We start from the raw sequence: 27,966 nt of genomic DNA, 5'->3' as shown, positions 1-27,966 counted from the left end.
AACGAGGATGAAAACGTACGAAAGGTTCAAAAGATGACATGGCCAAGAAGAAGATGGCCCCTTGCCAAATGAACCGGCTGAAGGAGGTTGGAACGCGTGGAAAGCATCAAGTATTGAACGAGTGTGTGAGAAGACAAAAAGAGACGAAACGTAGATAGAGAGCAAAAATATTCAAAATGTTTTCTCAACTTGGCTCCAGTGCTAGATTCCATTTCAAGTCTACTCGACATCTCACACTGGCACCATGGTTCATCATCGACATTGCAATCCGCGGGATATTGAACTTTGAATCAGTCTTTTTTGCTTCTGCCTCTCGCTCTCTGCGCTTTTTGTATTCTACTCCTCCATAATCATCATCATCCACCGCTTTCTCTCAATCCTAAGTAACAAAGTCGAAATCTCTTCGAATCCGCCCTATCCAAGACCCGCCCAGCTTGGCCGGCCCCTTGGCTCCTCGTATTCCTCGGAGTAGACGAAGGAAACACAGAGGGTGTTTTTTAAAAACTATGAATAAAGAGACAGTAACAAGTGTAGAAGAAGAGAAGAAAAAGACAAGGCTAGTTTTAGAAGGGAATAGAGAAAAGGAAGAAATAGAAAGCCGTAGAAGCTAGAGAATGGGGTAGTAGTGGTATCATGCGTACATAGATGAAAAAACATTTGTGTGTAAACAAGGACAAATGGAGGGTGAAAAGTGACGAGGTCCTGTGGTGGTGTTTTGTTTCAAGGGAAGATGATGTGTGTGTGGGTGTTCCTGTACGGCATCAACACAGTTGAGCTTTGGTATTTTGATAAGTCCAAAATGACAAGGAAAGCATCTCGTGCTTTCGTGAGGGCGAGGTACAAGCCCCGTGGTGTTTTACGTTGTTGATACATTGTGAGACCAAGGCTAGGAAAAGTTGATTGAGTGTCGTGAGGCCGTTAATCGCTGCACATAGAGGACGGAGTTTGTTACTATGACCGGTGGCCGAGTATATGTAACGGTGAAGGTCGACGGACGGATGATAGAAGCCGGGGCTTGGGGTTGAGGATATACACAGGAGCTCCTTTTCAGAAGTTCCCAGTCAGGACCATGAGGAAATTACAGTCCAAAGGTGACGGCATGACTAGCGTGAGCGTCCCGCAGAACTGTTATACTCGTTAGTATGCGAATAATTCAAATAGTAGTTGGTGATACTCACTGTCGAGGACCTTGACCTGTCCTGCGCGGTCCATGCAGGCAAGCTGCACGCCGCTTCCCTCAATCAGGTCAAGAACAACGCTGTGAGGCAGCTCCTGGACCTCAACATCGGGGATGTAGGGGGTTCGGAACTCGCTCAGGTGGTAGCGCTTGGTGCCCTGGGCAGCGCGGCCGCTCTGGCCGGGGAGGGCGCTCAGGATGAGGAAGCCCTGCGAGTCAAGGCACATGTTGCGTCGCTTCCAGAGAAGGTTGTCGGGGAACTGCACGTTGACATCGCCCATGTACGAGACGATCGATGGTGGGCCTGTGGTCGCTGGCCGGGGAGGCTCGGGCACCTCCTCCTGGACCGTAGGGGAGAGGACGGTAGGGGGTGTGGTCTTGCCGCGCGAACTGGAGAGGGATGAGAGTCGGCGCATGAAGCGAGCAGCCCGAGACTTGGACTTGTCACTGTTGGACTTAGTCTCGTCACCTGAAGCGGAGCTCTCGGTCGTGGCCGAGGGTGACAGCACGTTCTCCTTGTCCCGGCTGAAGGACGATCGACGGCTGCTGATGGAAAGTCGCTTATGGTGTGTCGACGGGGGTCGGGTGGGTGAGCGAGAGGCAGCCGGAGAGGCAAGAGCATCGCTCGAAGGCGAGGTCAGCGACTTTCGACGGTCGTTGATGAAGTCCTTAACGACGGTCAGGGAAGATCGTCGAGACTTGCTATCCTTGCTGCGGTTCCGCGACTCGGACCTCCGTCCCTCCTTGGACATGCGCCGCTCCAAGAGGGTCTCTTTAGGCATCTCAAGGGCCGCAGGTGTCCAGACGGGTGCCGACTTTTGGTGGTCAACCAGGAGAGGAGACTGCTTAAGCTCCACGGGGTTGTACTCGGATGGGTCCTTGGGCGGTTCCATGGCCTTGGCCGTGTTCTGACTCGGATCTCGGACGATCTTAGCAGTCACTGAGATGGACTCTGGACCTCGTGTACTTCCTGGCGAACCACCGCTCTCCGTTAGCGGCGGCTCGAACATGGACAACCGACTGGCAACCGAGTTGGACCGCTCCCGGCGTGTCCGTCTCGTCCTCTCTGGGGACTCATCACGGGAGCCGGATCTCGAGGGCGGTGTGCGGAGGTTTTGGCGGTTGAACGAGTTGGCTCGGTCTGCTACCGACGGCGAGCGTGAAGGTTCTCGGCTCCTTCTCACAGAAAAGAAGGCTGACGAGGGCCGCTCCCGGCTGGTAGCGATGGGGTTGGCCTCGCCGGAGTGAGCTGAGAGCTTCTCCAGGGCCTTGATGCGCTGAGAGATACTGGATCCTACGTTGGACTTCTTGGATAGGTTTGGTCCAACGGGCTGCTGGGCAACCTTGTGCAGGTATGCCGCCCCCGAGCTCGCAGACCGAGCCGAGCTCTGGGTCACATCGCCAGGGGCGAGGAAGTTCCCACGGACCGGGTTCGAAACGGTCCTGATGATGTGAGGCGACCGATCGCCCTTAGTCGGGCTTGGGAAGACGGGAGTAACAGGGCTCTTGGCGACCAGCATGGGCTTTGCCTCCTCGAGGGTGGCGCTCTGCAGTTCCTCCATCAACGATTCGTCGTCCGACAGGTGACCTGTTTGAGACTCCGGTCGGCTGGTGTCGGTGGAAAAGTCTGTGCGGATGGGCTCGATGGCGGCGGCCTTGCGCTTCGGCTGCTTTGTCTCGGGCAGCTTGGTTGTTTCTGGGGCGACGTCTTGGGTATCAGCCTCCTCTTCAACGTCCTCGGTGACGATGACGGGGCTGCTCTCGCGGGCGTTCTGTTCAGGGGCGGGGGTGGTGTTTGCAGATCTCAGGTCCTGGGTCGAGAACTTGGACTTGGGGATCTTGAGGGCGGCGGACGAGGGAGAGAGGGGTTCGTCGTCCTTGTTGTTGACATTTGTGTCGAGCGTGTCTGGAATTTTGCTTGTCTCGGGTTTGCCACTGTTCACCAACGATGCCGTCTGCCGGTCTGGAATGCTGGTGTTAGCCTCAGGGGCCGACTCGGCAGTCGTGCCCTCAGCCTTCTCCTCGGCAACAGGCTGTGATTGTGTGGCGGCAACTGGTCCTGTGGAGGCATCGTCTTCTGCAGCCACTTCATCATCAATGGCTTTCTCGTCATCGTCGGGGGCATCGTCACTCTTAGGGTGCAGAGTTTCATCGGTGGACTCGGATAGCGAAGATGCTTTTGTAGATATTTCGGGTTCTGAGGATGCAATGACTGGGCTGTCGGGGTGAGAGTCAGTCTGCGTAAGGTCGGACGCCTGGTCCGTGTTCATGGATGCCGAAGAAGCGTCGAGACCAATTCCAGAGTCCGCGTTGGAGATGGATGGTCGATCCGACTCGGTCTCGGTGATCATGTTCTCGTCCTCAGTGTGTGCCTGGTTCTCCTCGAGCCTCTCCTCCAAGGGTCCCTCCTCGCTGGTAACGGGAGAAGTGACGGGAGAATCGGAGGCGTTCGCCGCCTTGATGGCCAGGTTCTTCTTCTTCTTCTCTCTGAGCTTCATCGCCTTCATAAGTCTCGCCTTCTCAGGCGAAATAGTAGGCTTTGAGGGCAGTGGTGGCGGCATCATGGGCGAGTTGGGAGCAGAAACTCCAGAGCTCGTGGCAGGTCGGGTGAGTTCTGTGTGAGCAATCTGCGGCTCCTCCGAAACAGATGTGTCGTTCTCGGTCACAGCGAGGAGCTCTTCGGCGTTGGCGGTTTCGTCCTTGCTCTTGTTCCTCTTGGAGCCCTTGCCGAATAGTTTAAGTCCGGAGGGAATCTGAGAAACTGGTCGAAATCCTCCAGCAGTCTGAGGCCTGTTGCCCGTCTCCAGCGACGGACGCGGGCCTAGCTTCACCTTTGGTTTGCCGTATGTGTATGATGAATAGGAAAACAATTCAGGCCGGCTTGATTGTGATGACATCCGTCCCGGTCCATCCATTGATTGTGAAGGGGAAACGGGCCTATCATCCGCGCCAACGAAATTGGGCACCTCAGAGGTTGAGGCGGCGGTGAAATTGCTCGCCTCGGGAGACGCAGCCAGTTCCGAGTTGAGCGTCACGGGCTCCTGGGTTGATTTGGCCGTTTGGGGGCGTTCGTCATCCTGGTCCGCACCGAGAGACTGGCGTTTGTTGGCCCGTTGCTGCTGCTCCTCCTCTTCCTCCTCCGCAATCTCCATTAGGCGCCTCCTGCGCAGCGAACTCGAGGACGACGAGTTGGACCCTGAGGCGGCATGCAGAGAGCATGCAGCCGATAGCTTGGTATCTTTAAGTTCCTTGGCGTCGGTAATCTCGAAGATGGTATCGTAAGGGGAGAATCGCTCGCAAACGGCGTTGAAATGAACGGCCACGCGTGCTGCAGACGGATGCAAAGTCAGTATCTCTTGCAGCGAGCGGACAGGCCCACAGGAAGGCGTTTAAAGGAGAACCATGACGGACCTTGGATGAGGCGAGAGCAGTCCTCGGGCAGATACTTGATCAAGACGTTTCTCCTCCGATACCTCAAGAAGCCATATAGGGGACTTGTCTCGTCATACTGGGCGACATTGTTGCGCACCTCGACAACACCGCCCGAGCCACGGCCCAACAGCTCGACTTCATCGCGACTCGCGTACTTGAGGAGGAACCTGCAACGAACGCGCAAGACGTGGTCAGCTTCTGGCAACTTGGCTTGTTCTTGGGAGGAGCGACATACCATCCTCCGGGTTCGGCGACGGCGGCCTCGTGGGCTTCCTGGACCTTGGGGTCGTCTAAGCCATTCAGCGACATGGCGCCTCCCGTCGGGTCACAGCCAGGTCGGAAACGAAAGACAGCAGCAGCGTGGGCGACAAGCAGCTAGAGGAAGCTGCTCTTCGATGAAGCTGCGGGGGGATAACCTTTTTTTTTTAATATTATGAAACGAGGGACGAGCTGCGACGACGGCGGCGGCGGCAATGACGAGATGGAGGTCAAAGACGAAGAACCAGGGGAAGGAAAGAAAAGAGGATGGTCTTTCCGGGGGAATGTACAAGAGAGTAGGTAGTATTGGGAATCCGTCCACGTCTAATTCGGCGTCGGTTTCGAAGTGATGGGATGGGTTGAGCGGTGGGTTCAGTGCGGGTCAAGGGGCGGTAGCACCAGATTTCAGGGGCAAGGCTCGGCCTGGCGACATGGATCTCCAGCTCTTGTACCTAACGATAGATTGGCCGGGACGGCATGAGACCTTTTTCTCCGTTGGTGATGGGATGGGCAATGCTTTCCTCGAGTTTTGGCGGATTATTTGGTCATTTAGTAAGGAAATGAATGAGAGGGGAGACGAGTCCAATAAAGGGATTGGTGGAGGAGAACGATGCGCTTTGTTCCCTCGTAAATAAGGATGGGTGGACGAGGAGGTAGGTTGTGATACCTGGAGTCGTCTTTGTCCCTGGCCAGGTATGGATCGCAATTACCAACAGGTGCTTCTTTCCATCGTCGGCCGAGACATGTAATGTCAATCAGAGAGAACGAGCTTCAGAAAGAAAAGGAAGGAGAGTAAAAAAACACACGATGCAAAGCAAGCATCACACTGCAGGACTCTATTATCTACAAATACATGTCCATTGACCGATGGATGCATACCCACCCGCAGCGGCGCGAGTAGCTCGAGTGTAATTGCGCGCCAGCCAAAAAGGGAGATCCGCGCTGGAATGGAGCGAGCCATTCACAGCAACCTCCGACTCTCTCTCCCTCACCCATGGACGACCACGAGCCTTTTAGCCTAGAGTCACAAGGATCCCTTGGATGCTACGGAAAAAGTAAATACAGCCAACCGCTTGAGCAGAAACGGGAATGGATCGAAACGATGGATAAAAAAGTAAACAAAAACGAACCACTATGGAGATGGAAAAAGAGGATGCAGATAGAAACATTCTCAGCTGCTTCTAGCCTCTCTACCTCTGCCTCTGCCCCTTGTCGATGCTGATGCTGGGGGAGCAGCTGAACAAGACGACGCCCAACTTGCACAATCCTTGATGTAGAGTTTCCCCTTCATTCTCCTTCTCCTGCACTCATCAAGGGTCAAGCTTCCATCACACCCTCCCTCTCCCATCTCCAGCAATCAACGTCACAGTTCAGCATCCCGCTCCCAAAACTCTACCCCATCGCCGTAACCTCAAGCCGGTGCCCCCTGGGGCCCTCCACTCGCAAGCCACTCACACTGACTTGAAGGCAGCCCAAAGCAGAAAGCATCCCGCCCATCCCGCTCCTCTCCCTCTCCACCCCCATCCCCATCTCAGGGCCTGGTGTGTGTGTGCCTTGTTCCTTACATAAACTCTGATGCCTCAAGGTTTCTGGGGGAGGAAGGCATAAAAACAGAAACAAAACTTTTGCATAATGATCTCGAGTCTTGGCTTTTTCTCGCATCTCGGCTACGTTATTTGACTTGCAGCCGTTGACGCCTCGGCCGCCCACTAGCTGTTCGTCATAGTCCACTTGGAAATTGTCCCCCATCTCGGAAATGGAGTCGATAGCGCCGCGGCGCCGGACGGTAGTCCACAGCCAGAATCTTTCCGGCCTTTTCTAGGTACCCACTCGTCGCCCACGTCGAAGCTTGATGGAATAACTTTGTGGAGTCGCAATGTCTGGATGATTCAGCCACCGCACGTGACCCCCATGATCGCCTTTTTGGCAATCAGCATTTCAAGCTTAGCCATGATGCTCTTAATTTATGGCGAGTAATGGATCGCAGGGTCCTTGCACCATGATATCTTTAATTATAGATGCTCTATAGCGCAATTGACGCAAGGCCAGTCAAGATCAACTACCAAGGCTTATCACAGTAGTTGGTAGTCTTCATCAACCCCTCAGATTGCGATGGACTGCGTAGAGACAGAAGGACAGGAAGCTTTTACAGAAAGAACCTAAATTGAAAAGCTCTAGCTTATGATTCCAGTATAGCCCAAATTGGCTGCGCGTTAATAATACTTCATAAAGCCCAACAAGAGGCTCTGTCTATCGACAATCGACAATGAAGGAGCAAACCCAAGTTCAAGGGCCTTGCTCCAGCTAGGAGTTCCTTTTAGAATTCTTCCCGTCAGTTCATATCCATATGCTAGAGAACAATTTGTCTATGAGGAATGGAGGGGGTGACGCCCATGTTACATCAACCCAAAAGTCACATAATTCCCCTACTCATGCAGCCTTCATTTTGGCTGTTTTCTGTTTCTACTAGGAACGCGTACTATTTAAGCCCAATCTTGCAAGTAGAACTAAAAATGCTCAAGTGCCAACCTCTCCGTTTTTGGGCGTTAAGGGCAGACGAGACATTATGTTGACAACCTCCTTAGACATGAGCGCGCACACTTCCTTGTCTGACAATGAACTCCCTTCAATTCCCTCATTATCCTATCTAAGACCTCCAAGTAGTGAGACAACTGACCGCTCTCAACGGCCCGGGTCACAAGCACATCCGTCCCGCGGTAATGTCTGATGTTGGTTTGATAAGTCAAATGGGAGACAGGGGCAGACGGCTCCCGCCTCGTCGTTGTCATTCAATTCCAATGCAGCAACTTGCATCGCAACATATCGCATAATCCACTCCCTCGTACATGTACAGTTGAACTGCTGCAAAACTTCACCAGGTTGACTCGCTTAACCCGGTTCCGTATGCATCCAGTCTTGTCAGAAGGCTCGTCATCATTCCGCATCACAAATACACACCATACAATAGTCACGGTTCCCTCTGCTCAACCAAAAATGTGGTCCATCTAGCTTTATGAAGAAAGACGCCCATCAGCCAGTGAACCCAACGTCCAACCTCGCACTGCTCCGCAATGTTCTTGATCAGAGACTACTTACTTCCCGTCTCGCGATCCGCATATCTAGACAATATCCACACACTAGGCCTTCTCGTCCGGCTTGTCCTTCCGAGCCTCCTCGACAACCACCTTGTTCAAAACAGGCACCTCCTCCGACTTGGGGTCTGGGACATGAATAGGTTCTTCCGCAACAGCCTCGTCGAGCGACGTAGGCACAAACTCCCCCTCTTGTACAACTATAGGGGGGTCGGAGTTGCTAGCGTTGCTACTTGCTGATACTCCAACGGCAGGTGTGCTGCCTTCTGCAATCTTCTGCTTAGTCTCACTGACAATCTTATCCGCCTCGCTGACCTGAGATGCTGCACCCTCCGCTTCGACCGCAGCCTCCTTGGTTTGGTCCAGTCGGACCACCATACAGGATAGGTTATCGGTACTGAAGCGATTTAGGGCATGGTCCACAAGCAGCTTCGAAGCAGAGATGGGGTCGTCAACATTTCGCACAAGGTCAACGGCCTCTTGGTCGCTACACACATCCCAAATCTGTACTGGGTTAGCAACTTCCGTAGTATAGGTGTATGAATCACACTTACTCCATCGCAAGCAATGATGATAAACTCATCGCTATCGGCCTGAATGACCGTTTCTGTGGTGTAAGGGTGTCCGGTGACAAGCTTCTTCATGTAAGCGTCACCGAGGGCACGGGTCACGGCCAGAACACCATTCACACGGTTGTTCAGAATCAGGCCGCCAGCGGCAGCGATTCGCTTGCCTTCGACCTCATCACTGCCCTTGTGATCGTAAGAAAGACGCAGGGCCTTTCCGGCCCGGCAAAGGATAATACGGGCATCGCCGACGTTGGCCGTGTACAGAACACGCTGACGTCCATTGCCTCCTTTCGTTTTCGCGACGGCTGCCTTGGTTGCCGCATTGGCACCTTCACTGCTGGCTCCATCCTTGGCCTTGTCCGTTTCGGTAGGCTCTTCAGGCTTAGCAGGCTTGACAGCCGAGCGATCGTTCGAGGCGCGTTCCTCCCAGCGCAGCACCGCGACGGCCGCGGTACAGCCACTGTTCTTGAGCGGGAGCTTCTCAAGCTGGGCATCAGCAGTTGTGAAGGCCTGGTCTAGAACTTCGGGGATCAGAGCATTGGGATTCTTGCGTATGATATCCTCGAGGATAATGTGCAGCTTCTTGCCACACCAGTCAGCGGCAAAGGTGCCGGCATGACCATCAAAGATGGCAAAATAGCCATTGTCAGACTCAACCATGTCCGAGACAGCTGATTCCTGGTCTTCTCCCTCCGACTTGTCCTTTGCGGACGTATCATTTAGAGCTGGGGTCTGAACAAAGTTGTACAGGAAGGCGTGGGTATCTTCCATGGTCCGGCGGCATTTCTTGTTCCTATCTTCCCAAACGCCGACGCGGAACGTAGACTTGGGTCCAGGTACAGACTCTCCAGCCGAGTTGTTATGTTGGCCCTGGGGCACCACTAGAGCGGGATCTTGCTTGCCAAGCTTCTGCAGAGGCGTCTGCGAGCTCACTTCAGAGGACCCGCCGCGACTACTCTGAGAAGAGAAGTTGAGCGAGTTCTTGGCCGAGGCCAGCAGGCTGCTGGCGCGACTGCTGACGCTACTACTCCGGCGCTTCTTGTCGCCCGAGCCACCGGTTTCCTGGCGGGTTGGAGGGCTGCCATTTCCACTTCGCTTCTCGCCGCTCGCGGCCTGATCGGTCGTCTTGATGGGAGCCGGGGCACTCGCGCCGAGACTGGGCTCGGGCGAGGGAGACTTGTCAGACTTCGAATCGCTTTCAGATTTGTTGCCTGCAGAGTTGGAACTGCCGCCAAACATTCTATTCAGCAGACTTCCTCCGGTCGAGGAGAGACTGCGACGCTTGTTGCTCGCCAGCTTGTGGGGAGGGAAAAGAGACCTAAAGAGTTGGCGAGATGTGGAGGTCGTGTCAGCACCGTTGATGCTGAAAAAGCAAGGATATCGTTTCGGTCCCTATCGTATATATGTTGTCGATGTCGAAGGCTGGCAACACGCGGGTGCTGGAAAGGTGAGCTGTGGCAATGTATGTCGTCGTGGGGAGCTTGGGGTGGGGTGCTGGTCGAGACCAGCGAGGCGCAGGTAGTGGGGATGCTTCGTCGGCGCACAACGGGCCTGGAAGAGTTAGAAGAGTCAAGGGCGATGTTCCAATTCGAGTTGGCGAGAAGAAAAGGATGAGGAGAGTGAGACGTCGATGTTGGGTACAAAAAGTTGGATGGGCAGCCAGTGATGATGTAGGAGCTATGGAAGCGCGAAACAGCCCCTCGTCACTTGGTCACAACAGTTCGCATACCACCTTCAAGAACCCAAAGCCTCACACTGAAACGTGATGGTATCCAAGATTCGCAAGTAGATAAATATCAGCAGCCTGTGATGATAAATGCAGAAGCGTTGTGCAGCAGGGCGCATCGCAAGGCAAGAATAGCGTGACGTAGGAGAGACGAGGACAGCAATGGCGGGGACGGTGACATACAACAAGCAGATGGGCGCAAGGGGGGTAGATGCTAATAGATGGCAAACAAATGTCAAGCGGGAGAGCAAACCAAACAGCTCGACGTAACTCCAATGCGGTGTGAAGGCCGAAAGACGTACCTGACGATGAATGGAATGGATCGGATCGGTGGAATATCTCGGTGAGAGAGAGGCGCGAGATGGAGACGAGAGAAGAGGCTCTGAGAGCTGTAGCAGAAAGAGGTAGGTAGGTCAGTACCTTAAGAGGCGGGAGGGTCGGAGTAGCTAGGTATGGCGTAGGTGGTCGGTTGTTTGCGAGTCTAGTCGTCGTCGTAGTTGATGAAGCCGTTCGGTTTGGTAAGGCCAGGCGGCCGGGCAAGTTATCTGAACGGCACGGGGCTATCCTGATTCGGCGGGGGGGCGGGCGGGACCAGCGCTGAAATTCCAGGCGGCGGGAGCACTGAGGGGTTCACACCGTTCACGGTCCCCACTGGCTTCCGTTGACACGGGGGTTGGCCACTGACGTACGCTGGGGTGTAAGTGACGTTGACTGGCCCAGCGGCTCTGAAGCTGGGCGCGTGCTGTTTAGCGCTGCAGCGAGAATCTGCGACGGGACGGTGCTCTCCAATGAGGACTTGAGATCTCTGTGAGGCCCCGATGAAGCACTTGAAGAAACGCGCCTTGAGAATGGGTCCTCTCTTTGTTGGGAGTTGGTCTCAGGGGATGTCATCTCGAGAGTCTCACCCGGAGCATCCGACGCCTTATACATACATACTAGCAGTTCCTCCAAGCTCAAGTCTCAACTCGGGTAAGCATCCATCCTTGCAAAAAAGCTCCAGGCTAACAACACAGGGTTCACCATCGACTGTCCACGTTGATGTGCGCGCTCACGAGGCCAGCTTCCCAGAGTCGTACACGTGTATCTCCGGGGGTGCCGTCAGAGCTAGGCCCAACCAGTCGGTTTTTCTTTTACTTGGTCTGGTGGTTTTCTTTCCCATACAAGGCAGGCAGCTTTCATTCTTATCAGGCTTCATTTTGTACCTGGTGTGCTTGTTACAAGACCCGTTCCACTGACGTCCATGCTCTTTATCCGGATGCCGATCGAGCATTGATCATCCTAGGGGCTCCTGATGAGGAGACAATTAATCAACAAATTCCAGGATTAACTTGTGCCTCCTTTCACAGCCTTGAAACAAAGAAGCAGACTCAAACACGGATATGGGATTGCGCCCTGGCAAATAATCCCGGAGACAAGGAGCATCCACGTCTGGTTGGAGCAAACACCAACTCAGCAAACAGAAACCCATCCACGATTATCTTTCTATAAACAGCAGGAAACTCTGCATCAAAAGGCTGAAAAGTTGACTGATCATAACACGATTCTCCAGACACCAATGCACCCTTGTAAGAATGGCAACACCAAAGGCCCCTCCCGGCCATAATATCGGTTCTGTCGCTGTCTCGTTCGACTCTGTGGTTCAGGGCGGCGGCGGCGAATTATCCAAGATAATGGAGTAGCATCCATCTTTCAGGATGAACCGTGTCCATATTCTTCGGTACTCGATCCGTTGTCTACTTCCGCAAGCTATCGAGACGTGCTTGGAGGTCATCGTCAACAGGATCGCCACCGCCGCCTCCACCCACTGCCTGAGCGATCTTGCCTTCTGGTACCGCAGCATTTCCTAATGCAGTAGGTGTTTCTCCAAGCTATAATTATTGTCAGTCTCAGTCCAGAGAGTCCTATCATGGCATCACGTACAGCCTGGTTGAAGTCGATTCCAATCTCTTCCAGCACTTGTTCAACCACCTCGTCACCCTCTTCTTCAATTCCCACATCCATAGCATCGTCGATTGCGTCGTCCATCATCTCTTGTCGCTGTTCCATAATATCGTTTTCTCGCTCAAACTCCATAGCGATCCGTTGGAGCTGGGGGAGGTTCATTGACTTGTTCATGCTGCCCAAGGCCATCGTAGCGCCCTTCATGGCTTGCATCATCTGTTCGTTCGTCCGGTAGGTCTGGATTGTAGTTGATTAGTCCCAATCCTGTTGATGTAACGCACCTCATGGGGCAGTTCCATCATGACATACCTGAAGACGCAACGAGATCTTCTGTAGCTGACTGCGCATGGCGTAGAACTTCTCAACATATCGCCTAGTGCGGACCAGATCCTTGGCTTGGATCTTGCATGCGCCCATCTGGCCATTCTTGGCGCTCGTCTTGATCTGCTGGATGAGGGTCTTTTCTTGCTTCTCGAGCTTGACGCGCATCTGGTCGAGTTCGCGGATGGCCTTGTCCAGCATGCGCTGGTTCTTGCGCAGACGCTCCGCAGGCGTCATGCGCTTACCGAAAGCCCACTCGAGGATCTGTGTTTCATGAGAGGCGTTAGCCATCATGGGCATCAAGGATTGTCGCGCGACGTCATTGTCCTTACGTTCATGGTGTGCGGGGGAGGTGAAGCTGTGTAGAGAGGCGGAGGGAGATCTGGGACGTCGGACAAGAGGTTGAAGATGCGTAGATAGAGCGATAATATGGAGAGCGAGGAGGAATAGGCGTCAAGATAGTGGGCAAGGCAGCGAAGAAAAGCCAGCCGTGGTGAGAGTAGGTTGGTAGTGCACAGTAGCCGTGTCGTGCTACGGAGGTACCGAACTACGTAACCGCTCTGGGCCCAACCTTGCCGTACCTCGCCTCTCAAAGACCGACGGGCGGGAACCGCATTGACAGCCAAATGTGGCTTGGCGGCCGTTCTCATTCTCATGCTCCCTGTGGCTGGTGGCCCGAGTGTTGCCCAAAAAACCTGCTTCCGGCCAATCATAGATGTCCCTCGGCGATCGGGACCAGTAAAAATCATGCAGAAATGGGTCGTTTTCCAGGGATCCATTGATCAAGTTTCTACTCCCGCCCCGGTCCCAACTCCGCCGCCCACCACAACGACATCACCACTCCAGCATTTCTAATTAATTCCTCTGCACTGCTTTTTTTGCGCAAGCAAACCATGCAGCTCGAACTACTACGCGCTGCTTCATCATGAATCACGATTACTTCAACGGCAAAGGCAAGGGCCCTTTGCACCAAGAGAACGATAACGAATCCGACAACGAAAATGCATCCGCGAACGCGCCCCGGCCCGATTCTGCTTCTCCACCACTTGGGAACTCATCCTCCGTCCGGCCCAACTACATGACTGTGGGCAACGGTACCACATCCGAGCATGCGGCGCGTCTACAAAGCATGCTAGATGTCGACTCAGGCTACGGCGGTAGCATCGCTGGTGATGACCAACGTGCCATAGCTTCTCCAGCGGCTTGGGATATGGCAATGCACCATGACCGTCCTGCCTCGGGTGCTGTGCACCAGATGTGGTATAATGCCCACCGCGCGAACCTCGGTCGATCCATCAACAAGGTCCTCGAACTGCTTCAAAGTCTTCAAGAGATGAACGCTTCTTGGCCCGCTCATTACCCCTCCGTCCAGCGAGCCCGCCGTGATTCGTCCGAGACATCCTCCCGCCCCGGTTTCGCTCATGCCCACTCGACCATGGGAGAGCATAGCGCTTCATCGCCATCCCTCCGGAACCCTATGCTTCGTCGATCCATGACTTCCGTCGAAGAAAGTACTGCCGAGTCGAGCCGAGCCGCCGAGAGTCGATCTACACCCGAGCCCCGACTGGTTTCCCCTCAGATTGCTCAAGAATTCTCGATTTTGAAGCTGGACCTCAAGCTTGGAGCACTTCACCAGGCAGAGCTTGTTCACTCGTTGGAAAAGGGATCTATCGCTGCATTACTCGACGGCAAGATCAGCACCAGTATCAAGCACCTCCTGTCTCTGCGTGACCGAATCGAAGACACTGCAAGCAAGGTCCTCATCACTGGTGACCTCAACGCCGGCAAGTCGACCTTCTGCAATGCCCTTCTACGCCGAAAGGTTTTGCCTGAAGACCAACAGCCCTGCACTGCCATCTTCTGTGAGGTGCTTGATGCTAGGGAGAATTCGGGAGTGGAGGAGGTCCATGCCGTTCACAAGAAGGTCGCCTACGACCGAAATGACGAGTCGACCTACGACGTATTTCCTCTGCAAGAGTTGGAAAGGATTGTGGTCGACAACGAGACTTACACCCAGTGCAAGATCTATGTCAAGGATAGCCGGTCCATCGATGAGTCACTTCTCAACAATGGAGTTGTGGACATCGCCCTGATTGACGCTCCTGGCCTCAACTCGGACACGACCAAGACAACAGCCATCTTTGCTCGACAGGAGGAAATTGACGTCGTGGTGTTTGTGGTTTCTGCCGCCAACCACTTCACGCAGTCCGCCAAGGAGTTCATCTGGGCTGCCGCGGCCGAAAAGGCTTACATCTTTATCGTTGTCAACGGATTTGATGTTATCCGTGACAAGAAACGATGCGAGAAGATGGTGCTGGATCAGGTTCAAGGCCTGAGCCCCCGAACACACAAGGAATCATCTGAGCTTGTTCATTTCGTTTCCAGCAATGCCATCCCCGTCGGTCCATCGCCTCCCGGGGGCCCTGGAGGCAGTGGCAGTGGAAGCTCGAGTGGCGGCAGTGGTGACCCTGGTGACAGTGATGACAAGGGCAAGGGCAAGGATCGTGAGAAGATTCGTGACTTTGAGGCCCTTGAGCAATCGCTGCGGAGATTTGTGCTGGAGAAGCGTGCCAGGTCGAAGCTCGCTCCCGCCCGTACATATCTGCTCAACATCCTCAACGATGTCCAGACTCTGGCAAATGTCAACCAGGAGGTGACTCAATCCGAACTTGAGAGAGTGACACAAGAGCTTAAGGAGCTTGAGCCTCAGCTCGAGTCGAGCCGAAAGGCCCGCTCCGAGGTCAGTGAGCACGTCGACACCAACATCGAGGAGACGTGCAAGGAGGTTTATGACCACACTCGTATGGCTCTCAACTCGGCCATTGTTCACTCTGCGAGCGGCAACTACGATGTGCCCTACCCTGGAATTCTGAGTGCTTTCCAGTATGCCGAGGACCTCAAGGAGGCCATGCTCTCACGCATTTCCGACTCGGTGACCAACTGCGAGGAGTACGCCCGCGGCAGGACGGTGCGTGGTGTCAACTCGATCAAGCAGCTGGGTCTTCTGCACGTTGGCGACGAGTTCCAGAACCTTCAATTCCGACCCGACGTCATGTTCCGGCGCAAGAAGGATGCCCTTGCTCGCCAGGTCCATATTCCCACCGAGCTGATGGACTTTGTCGACTGGACCACCCTGCTACAGCGCCAGGAGAAGTACGCAGGCACTGGCATGGCTCTGACGGTTGCCGGTGCAATCGTGCCCAAGATGCTTGGCATGAACACATGGATGGATCAGGCACTTACAGCAACCCGCCTGCTGAGCAATGAGAACCTCCGCCAGCTTATCTTGCCTGGTATTCTCGTGGCTGGTAAGTCTACTTCAGTACACGACTACATATTTGGAAATCAACTAACATGATTGCAGCTGTTGCCGCCTCTGTCTATGTTCTCCAGCAAATTCCCAACTCCCTGCCTCCTCGCCTGGCCACCAAGATCTCGACTCAGCTCAACGATCTCGACTACGTCCACTCCAACGCCGCTCGCATTTCCTCATCCGTCCGCAAGGTGCTGCGCTTCCCCGCCGACAACCTCCGCGTCGGGCTCGACCAGAGCGTCAAGGACCTCGGGGCCAAGCGCGATGAGACTATCAAGGTCAAGGGCGAGAGCGAGCGCGCCTCGCGCTACTTCTCCAACCTTGTCCGCCAGAGCGAGGGTGAGCGACTCAAGGTTGAGAGCGTGGACCTCGACAGCCCGCCCGCGGGCGCCCACTAAGGTGATGACGTGATGCTTGGATGAAAACGATATGGATGTACGTGAAGAGGAGGCAAAAAAGGTGGTTAGGTTCGAAACGAAGGTTCACAAAAGTGATGGCGTTAATTGGGGCAGGACTGTTTACGCGACGTTCACGTATAATGCTTCAACTCTCTAGTCGGGAAAGAAGAATTATTGCTCATCCGGCTTGTTCTTATTAGTTTAAACTTCTCTGCTCATACCTTGTTGTTTAGCGAGTCAAAGCAGTATGAATCAATCGCTGATGCTAGAATGCTTCGATTGGTGTTCATCGTGGCTAGAAGCACATGCTGCGCTTTGAAGACGATAGAAATGAATAAAGTAAGATACACGACATGACAGTATCTAGTCCGGGTATTAGACTGCAGAAACTAAAGACGTGCCTTTCATTATTGTTATTAGTCCAGACACTCCATTCTCCTGAAATAAATACAGTTATAACTTGAATGTTCAGTTGTAACCTATGTTGCTAGTTATAACCTACATTGCCAGTTATAACCAGGGTTTCTAGTCATAACTTGTCTGTCTAGGTTACAACTCAAGATTTAGTTATAACTCATATTGCTAGTTATAAGCCGTGTTTTAGTTATTCCCTGTTGTTTTAAGCTGTAACCCATATTCCCAGTTATAACCTGCATTGCTAGTTATAGCCAGTGAGCTAGGTTATAACTTGAGCTATTCAGTTATAACTATTTATATGTCCATGTCAAAAAGATCAAGAAACTCTCACGTCATCCGCCACTGTGCCCAATGGGCGAGGTAGAGGGCAACATATATCCTCCAGAAACAAGCTATATCTCTATTTCTCAGAGTCACGGTCTACAGCTGACCACACAGTCCACATGACACGCCGCAGTCTCTCCTTCTCCTTCTCTCCACCAAAAATGCCATCAATAGCCTCTCTCGCCAGTCGGCAGATATCGTCGCGGTCGAGATTGAAGTGTTCCGCGACGAGACGGTACTCGTTGGACAATGGGCTTCCAAACACGCCCACGTCGTCCGTCTAGAACCCCGTCAGCATATGTTAGCCGCCGGTCCAGAAGATGGAAGACTTACCCCAAGTGAAATCATCGGTCCTTCAACGTCTATCCAATGCCCAAAGTGGTGGCCCTCGAAGCCGCCTCGAACCATTCCTGCGCTCACGTTGCAACTCAGGCATAGCTCCAAGCATAACCCCCTCCGCGCAATATCCTTCTTGGTCTCTTCATCTTCCCATATGACATGACCCAACCGCCCCGGCTGCCACGAGAGTAGCGTCTCCAACTCATTCTTCGACCCGCTAGCCTCGGCCTCGGCAAAGTGCACCGTGATACCCAAACCCTCCTTCCTCGCCTCCTCAAACACTGGTGTGAATATGTCTACTTCTCCTCCAGGTCGGGCCGTTGGGTCCCCGCAGAGATCGAGGCCTACAACGCCGTCGGCACGGTGCTTGAGGGCGATGGCGAGCGTGGAGGAGGCCTGCTCGGGGGTGTGCCTCCGGTCGATGGCAAGGATGAGACGAGTGTGCAATTGTGGGTTCTTGGCCTCGAAGGAGGAGATGGTTGAGAGGAGGATGGTGATGTACTGCTCCGCTGAGATGTGTGGTGTAGCACGGGGCGTAGTCCGGAGCTCCAGATAGCAGACACCATCGTTGAGAAAGTCTGTCAGGACAGAGGTAGTGGTGTATCGGATAGATTCTTCATCTGTGATGAGGTTGTAGATATAGCTGCTGAATAGCGGGAAGAAGCTGTTGCGGTGTGTAGTTAGTAGTTATAGAAACCAGGGTATTATCAAGTTGTCATCTCAACAGGGGATCTCACGTCTCCAAGTTGTAGTCATGTTTCCCTTCTGGCATGACTACTAGTGGATCCTCGAGCTCCGTGTCGCCCGCTGCCTTCTTACGTAGCCATATTTCATGGAGAGTTCGGCGAGAGATGCTTCCCGTGAGGTGAGCGTGAAGCTTGACTCATGTCAATATTCGATTGCCGGGCTGGGCTGGGCTATTCAGACGGTGGTTACCTCTATTTTTGGTAGTGCAACGAAATCCATATGTGCTCCGTTTCTTTTGAAATAACCAGATGAAGTAACCGGCGAGTGTTGAGATGCAAGGTTGAGGTCTGGTGGAGAAGATGTCGACGCCAACTGTCTTACCCTGAACCCGGGGTGATGTCGCACCGTCGGGTCGAAACCACTCACGATATCCGAGTTTCTGCTGTAGGTAATATCCAGATAGCTAATCCTTGGGATTCTAGATGCAGTTTCCACCTAAGATACGGTAATTGTAGTATGAGAGTGCGAGCTTTCGTGAACTATGGATTGTGTGCAAATAATTGTGCTGTCTTGAACCACAAGTCATCTAGAGAAACAAGGTACTTGAACATAACCGCCAGTTCATTGCTCCAGACGCATTGTACATGATGCATTCCCATGTTATATATACTGTCTGACTCCCCATGTAAACATTTCAACATTGATCGCCATCAGTCGCTGGAAACGGTAGATGCATCACCACACCAGAGACCACAGCAAAACCCACATAAATGTCGTAAATGAATAATAGGTCGAGTATCACAAAATACATGTGAGTCCGCCCCTACAGGAGATGAGATCGCAGCCAGTATTCGCCCTCCCCAGCCCTATACTTTACATCATTGGTACGCCGCAATGCCATATGCGTCCGCACATGGTCCCGTCCCAGTTCAACCCATTTGTCTGTCATTCATCAAGGGCCCCATCGGCTGTTTGCGCCATTCCCATTTATAGTACACGTGGAGGTCCACTCTCTGGCCCGATAATGACTGCGCCAGCGGGCTCTCGAGGCGCCGGTCCGGGCGTCCTCACCACCAGGAAGCTTGATCAAGGTTTGCCAATATCCAAGGGGGAGTGCTTTACAGAGCAGGCTGGCTAGGCTTGCCGTCAAGAGCGGCGCCAACCTTCTCGGCAGTGTTTTGCTCGGCGCCAGCGGTCAGGAGCTCGCCGCCTGTCTGTCGCATGTTATACTCTTGCTCCATGGCAGTGAGCTGCTGGTCCTCGGCAAAGGACAGGGCAAAGGGGACACCGAAGAAGAGAGCAGAGGTGGTGACGACCCAAGCGGTCTTTCCGCTGAAGGACAGGACGCTCCAGGTGGCGCTAGAAATGGCATTGGCCTTGTTGGAGAACCAAGAGCGAGTGGTGGGGGGTACGATATCGCGCAGTGCGTATAACCGCTCGGCGAGGGTCTCTTCTGAAGGATCGTAGTCGGAGTCGTTGGAGATCTCGGAATCTGCGGATCTAATTAGCATGCGCGTCTGTTAAAGGCGCATGAGGTAACTAACCAGTATCGGTGTAATCGTCGTCCTCCTCCTCGATATCAGGACCAGCCTGAGCGTGCTGGAAGTGCTCGTCCTCGACCTCGGTGAGAGTAACCATCTTGGGCGATTGAAGGTTGAGAAGGGTAGAAGGAGGGGAAGGTAATTATTGTATTAAGGCGATTCGTCGATGCGAGCCGAACAGCACAGACTCAGTCGTCGGTTGATACCGCAGAAGTCCAACTCGAAGCTTCTGGAACAAGATGTCGAAGAATGCAGGCCAAAGCGCAAAACAATCGATGCGGATGAAGCGCGAGGTCAAAGACGTGAAACGAGAATGCCTGCCGACAAAGAGGGCGATTCTACTGATGGTTGGTGGATGAGTTGGAGTCGTCGGCTTCACGATGTCATGGGTGTCAAATTTTTTGGGCGTCCTGGGGCGGGAGCTTGGATGGGGGGGCGAATCCGAATCGCACAGAGCCGGGGGAGGGCGGCTGATTCAGCCGACCGATTCGGAGAGAGAGAGGTCTTTATCACGTGCCCTCGCGGTTACCGATTAGCGCAGGCGCGCTCAACCGCCATTACAATAACCATCTACTCTTTTCTCATAGGCCCATAACATTGACATATCGAAGATGCCTACTCAGAAACTATTTTTGAGGTTATTGAAACATCCATATGCACGTGGTCACTGAAGGCTCCAGTCACCCGGTAGTGAGTGTTACGGCGTCGTGTGGAACAATCTCTTGTGTCATCAACAATATCGAAGGATTTCACGATAGTGCAATTGAGCCATATGGTTATTGCACCATTCAACAGGGTATCAACCAATACCAGAGGTCATGGTATACATCTTATACGAAACTTTGATATCATGAGTCAAGTCCCCTTGCTCCAAAATAAGCTCCAAGCTCACAACAACATTATGTCGAGGCTTGCAGATGTTCACGCACACCAAAGTTTCCAGTACCTGTCCGTCACGATAAAAGCTCTAAGACGCACTTTTGACTCGGCCAACTTTGGCCAGCCCGCAATGCGTCTTCTCCTCATCACCCCTTCTGGTAGTCGATTCAAGCAACACTCACTACGCTATGAACCATCACATGACCCAGTTGGCCGTGATTCATATGCTGGAAAGACACAGGCACCAGCCCGCCATCAATGTTTCACCCATACAAATGATAGGCTCAAGGAGAACGAAGGAGGAGGAAGAAGCCATCTCCTGGTGCGCCAAGTATGACCAACACATGCGACTATTCCTAGGACGCTCAACGAGATGGAGACGCAGCAGTGACGAGACCGGCAGACCAGATATGCTCGACACCAAGATCGACAAGCTTTTCGAACTTACCAAGGCCCTCGGACAGCAGTGCGATCTCTACAAGAAACTCACCCCAAAGAAGAAACCGGATGGAAGATCTGATCATGACGCATATCACTTACACCACCGCGAGTGGGTCTTTTCCCGCAACATCATCAAGGCATTCCGCCTGCTGCCAAAGAAGATGCAGGCCAATATCGAAATGACGTTTGGGCCGCTTCATTTGCTGGTGGACCCTCCAGAAGCCTACCGGGGCAAGGGCCAGGCTCAGATGGATATGCGCCGAGTGCTGGGTATCATGCTGGCCAACCCCACACAGCCTACGCGGGACGTCATAGTCAACATGACAGGCGCGCAGGCCAGCTTGGTGCTGCGGTGTGCTGATTATTCCTTCAGCCGGCTCCTCAACCGGATGCTCGAGGTCAACTTGACCAAGCAGAGGGAGACGCCCAATGCCAACAGCGGGGATTGGAGAGCATACTACTACGCCCTCATGAACTACCGGGGACTGTGGAAGAGCTGGAAACCATCGTCGCTCAGCCGCTCCTTTTCCCAAGGAATGGGCGCGAAGCAGGGACGGATGAGTCGCAACCTCGGCGCATGGAGCGACTTGAGGCCGGGAATGCTGGTCCGCGAGCTCAGCCCTGACAACCAATTCGTCCATGATGGCATGGGCAAGAGAGAGGACAAGCCTGAGACGGACGAAATCTGCAAAGCAGTCCACGACTTCGCGGCAGCTGGAGGCACTCCTCACATCGATCACCTTGTGAACGATATATGGGACTGGGTGACAGCTCCAGACTATGCTTTTTCAGCCCGGCCTGGGGACTCGCTCCTCGGCGCGATGCAGCTCCCAGAGTCGCTGCAGCGCAACCCAAAGATCAAGCCCCTAGGTCCAGACGACCTTGGAGCCGTGTTTGGCCCAGCAATTGGAGATCTGGCAACGGTCCTGAGCTACTTTCAGCTCGCTCTGTGGGTGTCGACTGGCATGGCAGCCAGATCATAGATAGCAATGACGAGAGGTCGAGAGAGAAGAGGGAAGAGCAGGCGGTCGGACAATCGAGACAGGGGAATCTGCAGGGACGGGAAAACGCAATCTTGTTGGGGCATCGTGATGTGCCGTTGTTGTTGAAGTGTTCAAGTTTGCCCAAGTTGTTGAAGTTGTTTTGCCATGTTGGTTTCTGCTCTCCTGGTAACCGGGCTTGAGACTCTAGTACACTAGTACGTAATTGACTGCCTCAAGGGGACAACCACCTGACCCCGAATGGAGCCAGCAACGTAGGCGACAATCCATTGGCAATTAGACATCTGGCATCGTGACCGCTTCAGCCCTCCTGGAGAGATGAGGAAAAAAAAAGTACGTATTTTACGGGGCTGTTGCTATTGAGAATGAGCGGTAAACGAAATGCGGTACACAAGGGGGCATCGAATTACGAGCCATTCAAGACAGTCCGAATGAGCACGATCCTCCCCGTGATCTACAGAAAACTCTACAATGTGAACTCTACATAGGAGCTCGTGTCACCCATAGACCCATCCAGGCCGGCGTAGACAGGCCGTAGAGGAGGGGGAGCGACACGAGGCAAAAACGCCGATTGGGTAATCTGTACTCGGCAGCTGAGGACGCGGCTTCGGCTCCAGAATCTCCCAAAGTCAGGAACAAGGAATGAATGGGTTGTCATCTGGACTCTTGCCGATGCAGGACACACGCACAAGGTGGCAGAAGCAAGTAGGTATGCACTGCGCTGTAGGTAGGCATGGAGGCGAGGCAAAACCTCTCCCATCCCAGACTCTCTTACAGACAGACAAGATAGTACCATATCGATTGCCGAGAAGCTCGGGCCGTGTCCGTAAAAGGCGACTTGTTTTGAAGTAGGCTTTCGAGACAAGGCAAGGCACATGTCTTTCTCCTGGTCTGGGGTAACGACATTGGAGGCGTGGATGGTGAAGGGGTGTTTACGGTGAAAGTACAGTGATACGAGCGCACAGCTTACACCGTAGGATGCCGCGATGCCATCAGACGGCTCACCGCAGAGCGAATCGGTGCAAGCCAGGCACGCAATGGCCCTCCCGAGTTCCTAATCTCTGACGCTTCCTTCTCACTGCTGCTCTGTCATCGTGAAGCCTTGACCACTAATAAAAATGCACCAGGTCACATTTTCAACCAGCACGTGTCTGCGCCGTTGGTTTGCGTGCAGGCCAGGGGTTGCCCCGCTGCCATGAATGGATGAGCAGGGAAGAGGAAAAAAGGACAGAGATGCGATACTGGGATGGCGACAGCCCGGCGGTGCTTTGCGAAGAGACGCCCCCCCGGCCGCATCTTTTGGCCCAAAACTCCGTGGTCCGCCGCCGCCGCCCGCGGGCTTCCTCCGGCTTGCCGCTTGAGGTTGTGTGTATGTAGGTACTGTAGGTACTTTGGCGTGCCGGTTGGGTTTGCTCCAGGTGGTGGACGGGACCCTCACCGCAAGACGCCAGGAATGGGCTCTAATTTCCATCGTGGCTCGTCACTCGTCCAAAACGGTCAAAGAGGGGCATCCTGGTTGTTTCGTCGTCCACCTTGAAGCTATCGTGATCATGCAAGGCCGACCCTGATCCCCGGACGCGGTGGGATTGAGCATGAGAAAAAGCATGGGTCCAATCCATGTGGTTTGTTGCGTCGCTAGCCGATCAGATAGCAGGCACAAGCCCCAATTAGCTGTGGAGGCTCAGGTGTAGGGCACCGCAAGGGGATAGAGTACGTACAGTACAAGTTGAAGTGCCCGGAGGCCGGCAGCACGTTCGGCCGGGTGTAGAAGCATCTATCGCATCGCATCCACACCAAGGGGCAGCGAATGCCTGGCGGGCAGCATTATGAGTGGATGACCTGGAAGCTTGGCCTGTACTGTGGAGCTCCTTGCTCACGCCCGTGACGCCTCAGGGCCTTTGAGTGCCTGGGCATGCTGGGCGGCGCCCCGGGGGCCCCGCGCTCAGCCACTGGGGGTTCTTGTCTGGGAAAACTCTTCCCCCAACATTCCACTTCGTGGCAACTCAGAGAACGTCCGGCGGGCGCCAGCAAGGTACCTGATGATACGGGCAGTACGTACTGCTACTCAATTGCACCTTGGATTGCCTTGAAAGCACGCAGAACCGGGACCTGGCTCAATGGGGAAACAGAAGAGGCCTGGTGTCACTCCCCTGCTTGACTGCTGCTGTGCCGAAGCTTGCCAGTGAGTCCCCAGCATGGCCCACGGTGCAAGATATGGGAGTTGACGTGATTGGTTATTGTTGTCATTGCACAGGATCGGGTCCTGACGCCGGGTGCGCATGTATCTCGTACCTCGTGTGGCGGTGCGTATTTGATGAATTGACCGTGTTGACGTATCGCCAGGGCACAGCAGCAAGTTCTGCTCGACGTCAGTTGAAACAATCTGCATGCAATCAGACGTCCGCGAAGCCGTGAGATCAATTGATCCGAAACAGGCACGGAAAAGACGGCTTCAACATGACGGCACGTGGAACTTGATACCGATCTATCCGAAAACTCCAGCCTTACATAAGGCAAGACCGACCAGGACAAGGAGACGGGAGAGTGAGTGGCAGTGGGCAATCAATGCAATGGCAATTGCCAATTGCAGCGGCATTCGCGAGCTGTGGCAGGTGGCAGGTGCAAGTGACAGGCGGTGGCAAGTGCATGGAGATCCATGGATCCATTTTGTTGGAAGCAAGCCAGGGCGCAAAAATAGAAACGGACCTGACTGACACAGGGTGACTGGCATTTGGATATGGATCCATGGATAGAGGCTGGCCTGGACTGTTTGGCGGGGTAACACCGCGTCCACCACAAGCCGGTACGGTGCCCAGAAAGGCATCAGGGCGTGGAGACGGTCGAGGCACTTGTGAACGGAGGGAGGACAAGCAAGACGTCGTCGTAATGTAATGCCCGTCACCGTCGACCAACAGGCTTCCGGCGGCGGAGGCGGATGCTCACCTGAGTGGGTTTGTAAGAGGCCGTTGTGTTGTCGAGACCGGGGGGTTGTGAGATTGATACTGGAGACGTCATGAATGATGAGATAACAGCAACGATGGTGAGATGGGCACGTTTGGAACCGTATGCATCTCACTGGGAAACTGCCGCAAAACTCTCAAGGGTAGGTTGCAACTCGCCAAGGAAGCAGAGGGACAGAGAAGAGCTCGTGCCTGGCGCTGGCAAAGTCGTGATGCCCACTTCCCAAGCCTCTGGAACAAAGATGCATCTCGTCTCTTCCCCAGCCTTCAAGGTATGGATGTACTGTAGGCAGGTACCTACCTTACCGACTGGCGAGCCACGAGCATTGGTCATTGGCATCTCGGCATCATGAGAATGCCCAAGTGACAGAAGCCGATCCTTGACCTCTGTCCCTGACCTTGACAAGCCGCATCCACCGGGCCCCAGGAAGTGTCGACGGGAGCCAAGACTGTCCAGCATCGTGACCTCGATCTCATCTTCAAACGAATCCCTGGTACAACTCTCCGTGCCTCAGCCAGACCGAACCGACCGGCCTCCGGTCTAGAGGCACACCCCTTGTCCCTTATCGACGTCTGGGACGCTCCGGTTTATTTTTTTCTGCCGACCTCGTGACGCGTTAAACGGCGTCCACCTTGAAGCGCCGGATGCGGGGTGCAGTATTTTGCAGGGAAGATTTGGTAATGGAGCGACGCCCATGACAAACCAGAGGGGCCACGAGACGGCGGCAAAGCAAGTCTGGGGGGCGGTTGTCGGGGCACAAGGTCTGCGAAGTGTCAGCACGCAACTGTGCGTGCCTACATACAGCTGGGCTTCAGGGCGCGCACGCTGGCTGAGCGAGCAGAAATGGGGCCGTCCCGTTTACCTCTAGGGGTTGGCAGGCTGGTGTAAAAGTGAAAGCGGATGAGTGCCGCGGGGCCTACATAGTTAGATGGAGGAACGGCCGGCCCCGTGGCTGTCACGAAAGCTGCAAGATCAAGTAAACTGGGGGTAATGGAAACCAGAATGAGATGAGACGAGGGAGCTTGGAGGCGGGCCGTGGGGAAGTATATGGACTAATTTTTTTCTTCCTGTCCTCATGGTAGATCCAGAACTGGGGACTGGAGATGGAAACTGGAGTCGTGGGAGAAAACCTGGGGGTAATGGAAACTAGATGGAAGGGCTCGACGAAGATGGTTCGGGGGCGCCGGCCGTCGGCGGAGTGGGGCCCCGGGGGAGTCCGGGGCCTTTGGGGCACCAGAGGTCCGGAGGTGGGTGCCGGCTCCGTTCCTTGTGGGACTCTCTTGGGGAATCTTGCACGCAAAGCGTGTACTCGACAAAGAGGAGAGAGAAAGGGGTGGACTCGACGACGCATCTCGCGGGGGATACTTGGATATTGGGGAAACCTCTCTCAACCTCAATCGCGCCAGAATCAATCATATCATGTTGATTTAGCCGTAACGGCTGGCTGGACATTGATGACCGGTGACGGAGATGGGACATGACAGGAGACGGATACGCAATCCCTATGCAGACTTGCTAGCAATGCCATGATATGTCGTGCAACTCCCATCCTCTTGCCAGCCTTGCTCATGCTCATTCATCTCGCAATGAAACCCCTCCGTGCCAGAGCCAAGGGCTCCTGGGCAATTGTGTCATCGATGGTACCCCAAAGAGGGTACGCGTACGTAAGTACCGAGCAGGCGGCCCCGCGTCGGCCGGAGGGCCTTGCTCTGGCCCGGGTGCCCCCTTCCTCCACCCCCAAGCCCAAGCCCCAAGGCCAGGCCGAGCCGGCGGGTGAGCTGTGCGTGCTGCTGCTTGTGCTCCCTGTGTCTTGTGCCATGGGGATGATGGGTGGGATTAAGGGGTGGTTGGCCCTGGGTGCCGAGAGATGATGTCGGACGGGGACCAAGAATCACCTTGTCCGCCCAGTTTTTAGTTCATGACTATGACTGGATCTGGCGGGATGTGATCTTGGACGCCCTCGATTGTGGTCCCCCTGGAATCGAGACAAAATTAGTCTCTGTCCCGTGATCGTTCCGGTGTCGGTGAAGCTGGCCGGAAATTTCGGTGAGTGCCAATCGCTCATTGAATTCACGGTCAGGTGAGCCATGGCCTCTCGGTCTAGCAGAGGGGACCTGGCTAGTCTAGCCGTAAGTCACATTTCTCCTTTCCCCGTAGGCGCCAGAGACAGCTTGCCAGCCGCCCGTCTGGGGTAGGAATGTATTGGATGTGGCACTTTGGGCACTGAGCTCCCTTCCCTGTCCACCCGTCAGCTGCAAGATGCGATAGTCTGGAGCATGAACGAACAAGGGCCCAGAAGTGAGGCACATCGCCGTCGTCAGGCCAAACCATTGCCAACCAAAGGACAACGTCTCCTTCTTGGCGGCAGCAAACCCAGCATTGTCTTACACAACGCAAACTCGAGCTGACACAAGCTGTGCCATACCATCCCACCGCTGCATGGATGCAACTGGGGAATGGACTGAAGACTATGGCCGTAAGGAAAACTACATGACATTCGCCAAAGGCCCCGAATTGGGGAAGCTCGCGATGGAGTTCCGCCCTCCGGCGCGCGCGCCCACCAACCCCAGCTTGAAACTAGACGCATGAGGTCCAATTTTGTGCGAATCACCGCCTGTGTTGGCTTGGCCGTTTTGGCATGTCAGAATTGAGAGTTGTGGTAAGGTTTTTTTCGGGCCTTCAGAATTGTCACCTGCTTGTCATGAAGATGAGTAGCATCATGGAACCATCACTGTTCTACTGCGTTGATTTTTCGACAATCGGCCAAGGAACGAGGCGAGTGGGGGAGACATGGGAAGCGGGATCGCGGGAGAGCAAACACGGAGACGATGGAAGCAACAAAAGGAGACGAGAAGAAAAAAGCTTGAAACCAAGGCAGGATCTGCAGGTCACGAAGTTGCCATTGACGATGACTCGCAGGCCAACAGGTCCGTCTAGGCCAAAGGTGGGCGAGGTGAGCGATTGCACCATCGTCCACACCGTCTGGTGAATGGAATAGGCAAGGTGCGAGGTGCCGTTTCCATGCATAGTGCATGGATAGTTATGTATACTTACGTTATCCAAGTCCTGAGAATGGAGGCTCGTCGTGCCAACTTAGAGTTGCGTGTGAAAGGACGTCAAACGGCGTTTGGTACGTACCATGACCTCGT

At 54.1% G+C, this 27,966-nt stretch overlaps 7 protein-coding genes across 7 annotated transcripts; 2 read left to right on the top strand and 5 right to left on the bottom strand.

Annotated features, from left to right (window-relative positions):
- Positions 1-1,078: 1,078 nt before the first annotated feature.
- Positions 1,079-4,918, bottom strand: MRS44_008862 (uncharacterized protein; the record flags this gene model as incomplete). The annotated part of the gene is made up of 4 exons (XM_046273866.2): positions 1,079-1,125; positions 1,179-4,505; positions 4,589-4,776; positions 4,845-4,918. 4 exons carry the CDS (start codon positions 4,916-4,918, stop codon positions 1,079-1,081), a joined length of 3,636 nt encoding a protein of 1,211 aa, XP_046132315.2.
- Positions 4,919-8,004: 3,086 nt separating this feature from the next.
- Positions 8,005-11,145, bottom strand: MRS44_008861 (uncharacterized protein; the record flags this gene model as incomplete). The annotated part of the gene is made up of 5 exons (XM_065621087.1): positions 8,005-8,463; positions 8,514-9,846; positions 9,884-10,079; positions 10,557-10,735; positions 10,940-11,145. The coding sequence occupies 5 exons, from the start codon at positions 11,143-11,145 to the stop codon at positions 8,005-8,007; spliced, it is 2,373 nt and encodes a 790-aa protein (XP_065477159.1).
- An 842-nt stretch (positions 11,146-11,987) lies between these two features.
- On the bottom strand, positions 11,988-12,807 carry MRS44_008860 (uncharacterized protein; the record flags this gene model as incomplete). The annotated part of the gene is made up of 3 exons (XM_046281218.2): positions 11,988-12,122; positions 12,175-12,432; positions 12,505-12,807. 3 exons carry the CDS (start codon positions 12,805-12,807, stop codon positions 11,988-11,990), a joined length of 696 nt encoding a protein of 231 aa, XP_046132313.2.
- A 634-nt stretch (positions 12,808-13,441) lies between these two features.
- MRS44_008859 (uncharacterized protein) lies at positions 13,442-16,227 on the top strand (the record flags this gene model as incomplete). Its single annotated transcript, XM_046276347.2, has 2 exons — positions 13,442-15,824; positions 15,881-16,227. 2 exons carry the CDS (start codon positions 13,442-13,444, stop codon positions 16,225-16,227), a joined length of 2,730 nt encoding a protein of 909 aa, XP_046132312.2.
- Positions 16,228-17,044: 817 nt separating this feature from the next.
- On the bottom strand, positions 17,045-18,079 carry MRS44_008858 (uncharacterized protein; the record flags this gene model as incomplete). The annotated part of the gene is made up of 3 exons (XM_046269706.2): positions 17,045-17,248; positions 17,302-17,971; positions 18,045-18,079. The coding sequence occupies 3 exons, from the start codon at positions 18,077-18,079 to the stop codon at positions 17,045-17,047; spliced, it is 909 nt and encodes a 302-aa protein (XP_046132311.2).
- Positions 18,080-19,112: 1,033 nt separating this feature from the next.
- On the bottom strand, positions 19,113-19,632 carry MRS44_008857 (uncharacterized protein; the record flags this gene model as incomplete). The annotated part of the gene is made up of 2 exons (XM_046273865.2): positions 19,113-19,486; positions 19,539-19,632. The coding sequence occupies 2 exons, from the start codon at positions 19,630-19,632 to the stop codon at positions 19,113-19,115; spliced, it is 468 nt and encodes a 155-aa protein (XP_046132310.1).
- A 912-nt stretch (positions 19,633-20,544) lies between these two features.
- Positions 20,545-21,838, top strand: MRS44_008856 (uncharacterized protein; the record flags this gene model as incomplete). Its single annotated transcript, XM_065621086.1, has 2 exons — positions 20,545-20,629; positions 20,697-21,838. 2 exons carry the CDS (start codon positions 20,545-20,547, stop codon positions 21,836-21,838), a joined length of 1,227 nt encoding a protein of 408 aa, XP_065477158.1.
- Between the last annotated feature and the right edge of the window lie 6,128 nt (positions 21,839-27,966).

Source organism: Fusarium solani (genome assembly GCF_023522795.1).
Source record: "Fusarium solani strain SB1 chromosome Unknown bctg00000005, whole genome shotgun sequence".
In the NCBI taxonomy this organism is placed as follows: Eukaryota; Fungi; Ascomycota; class Sordariomycetes; order Hypocreales; family Nectriaceae; genus Fusarium; species Fusarium solani.
Note: the sequence above shows the minus strand (reverse complement) of the source record. Positions and strands in the feature narration are given on the sequence as shown.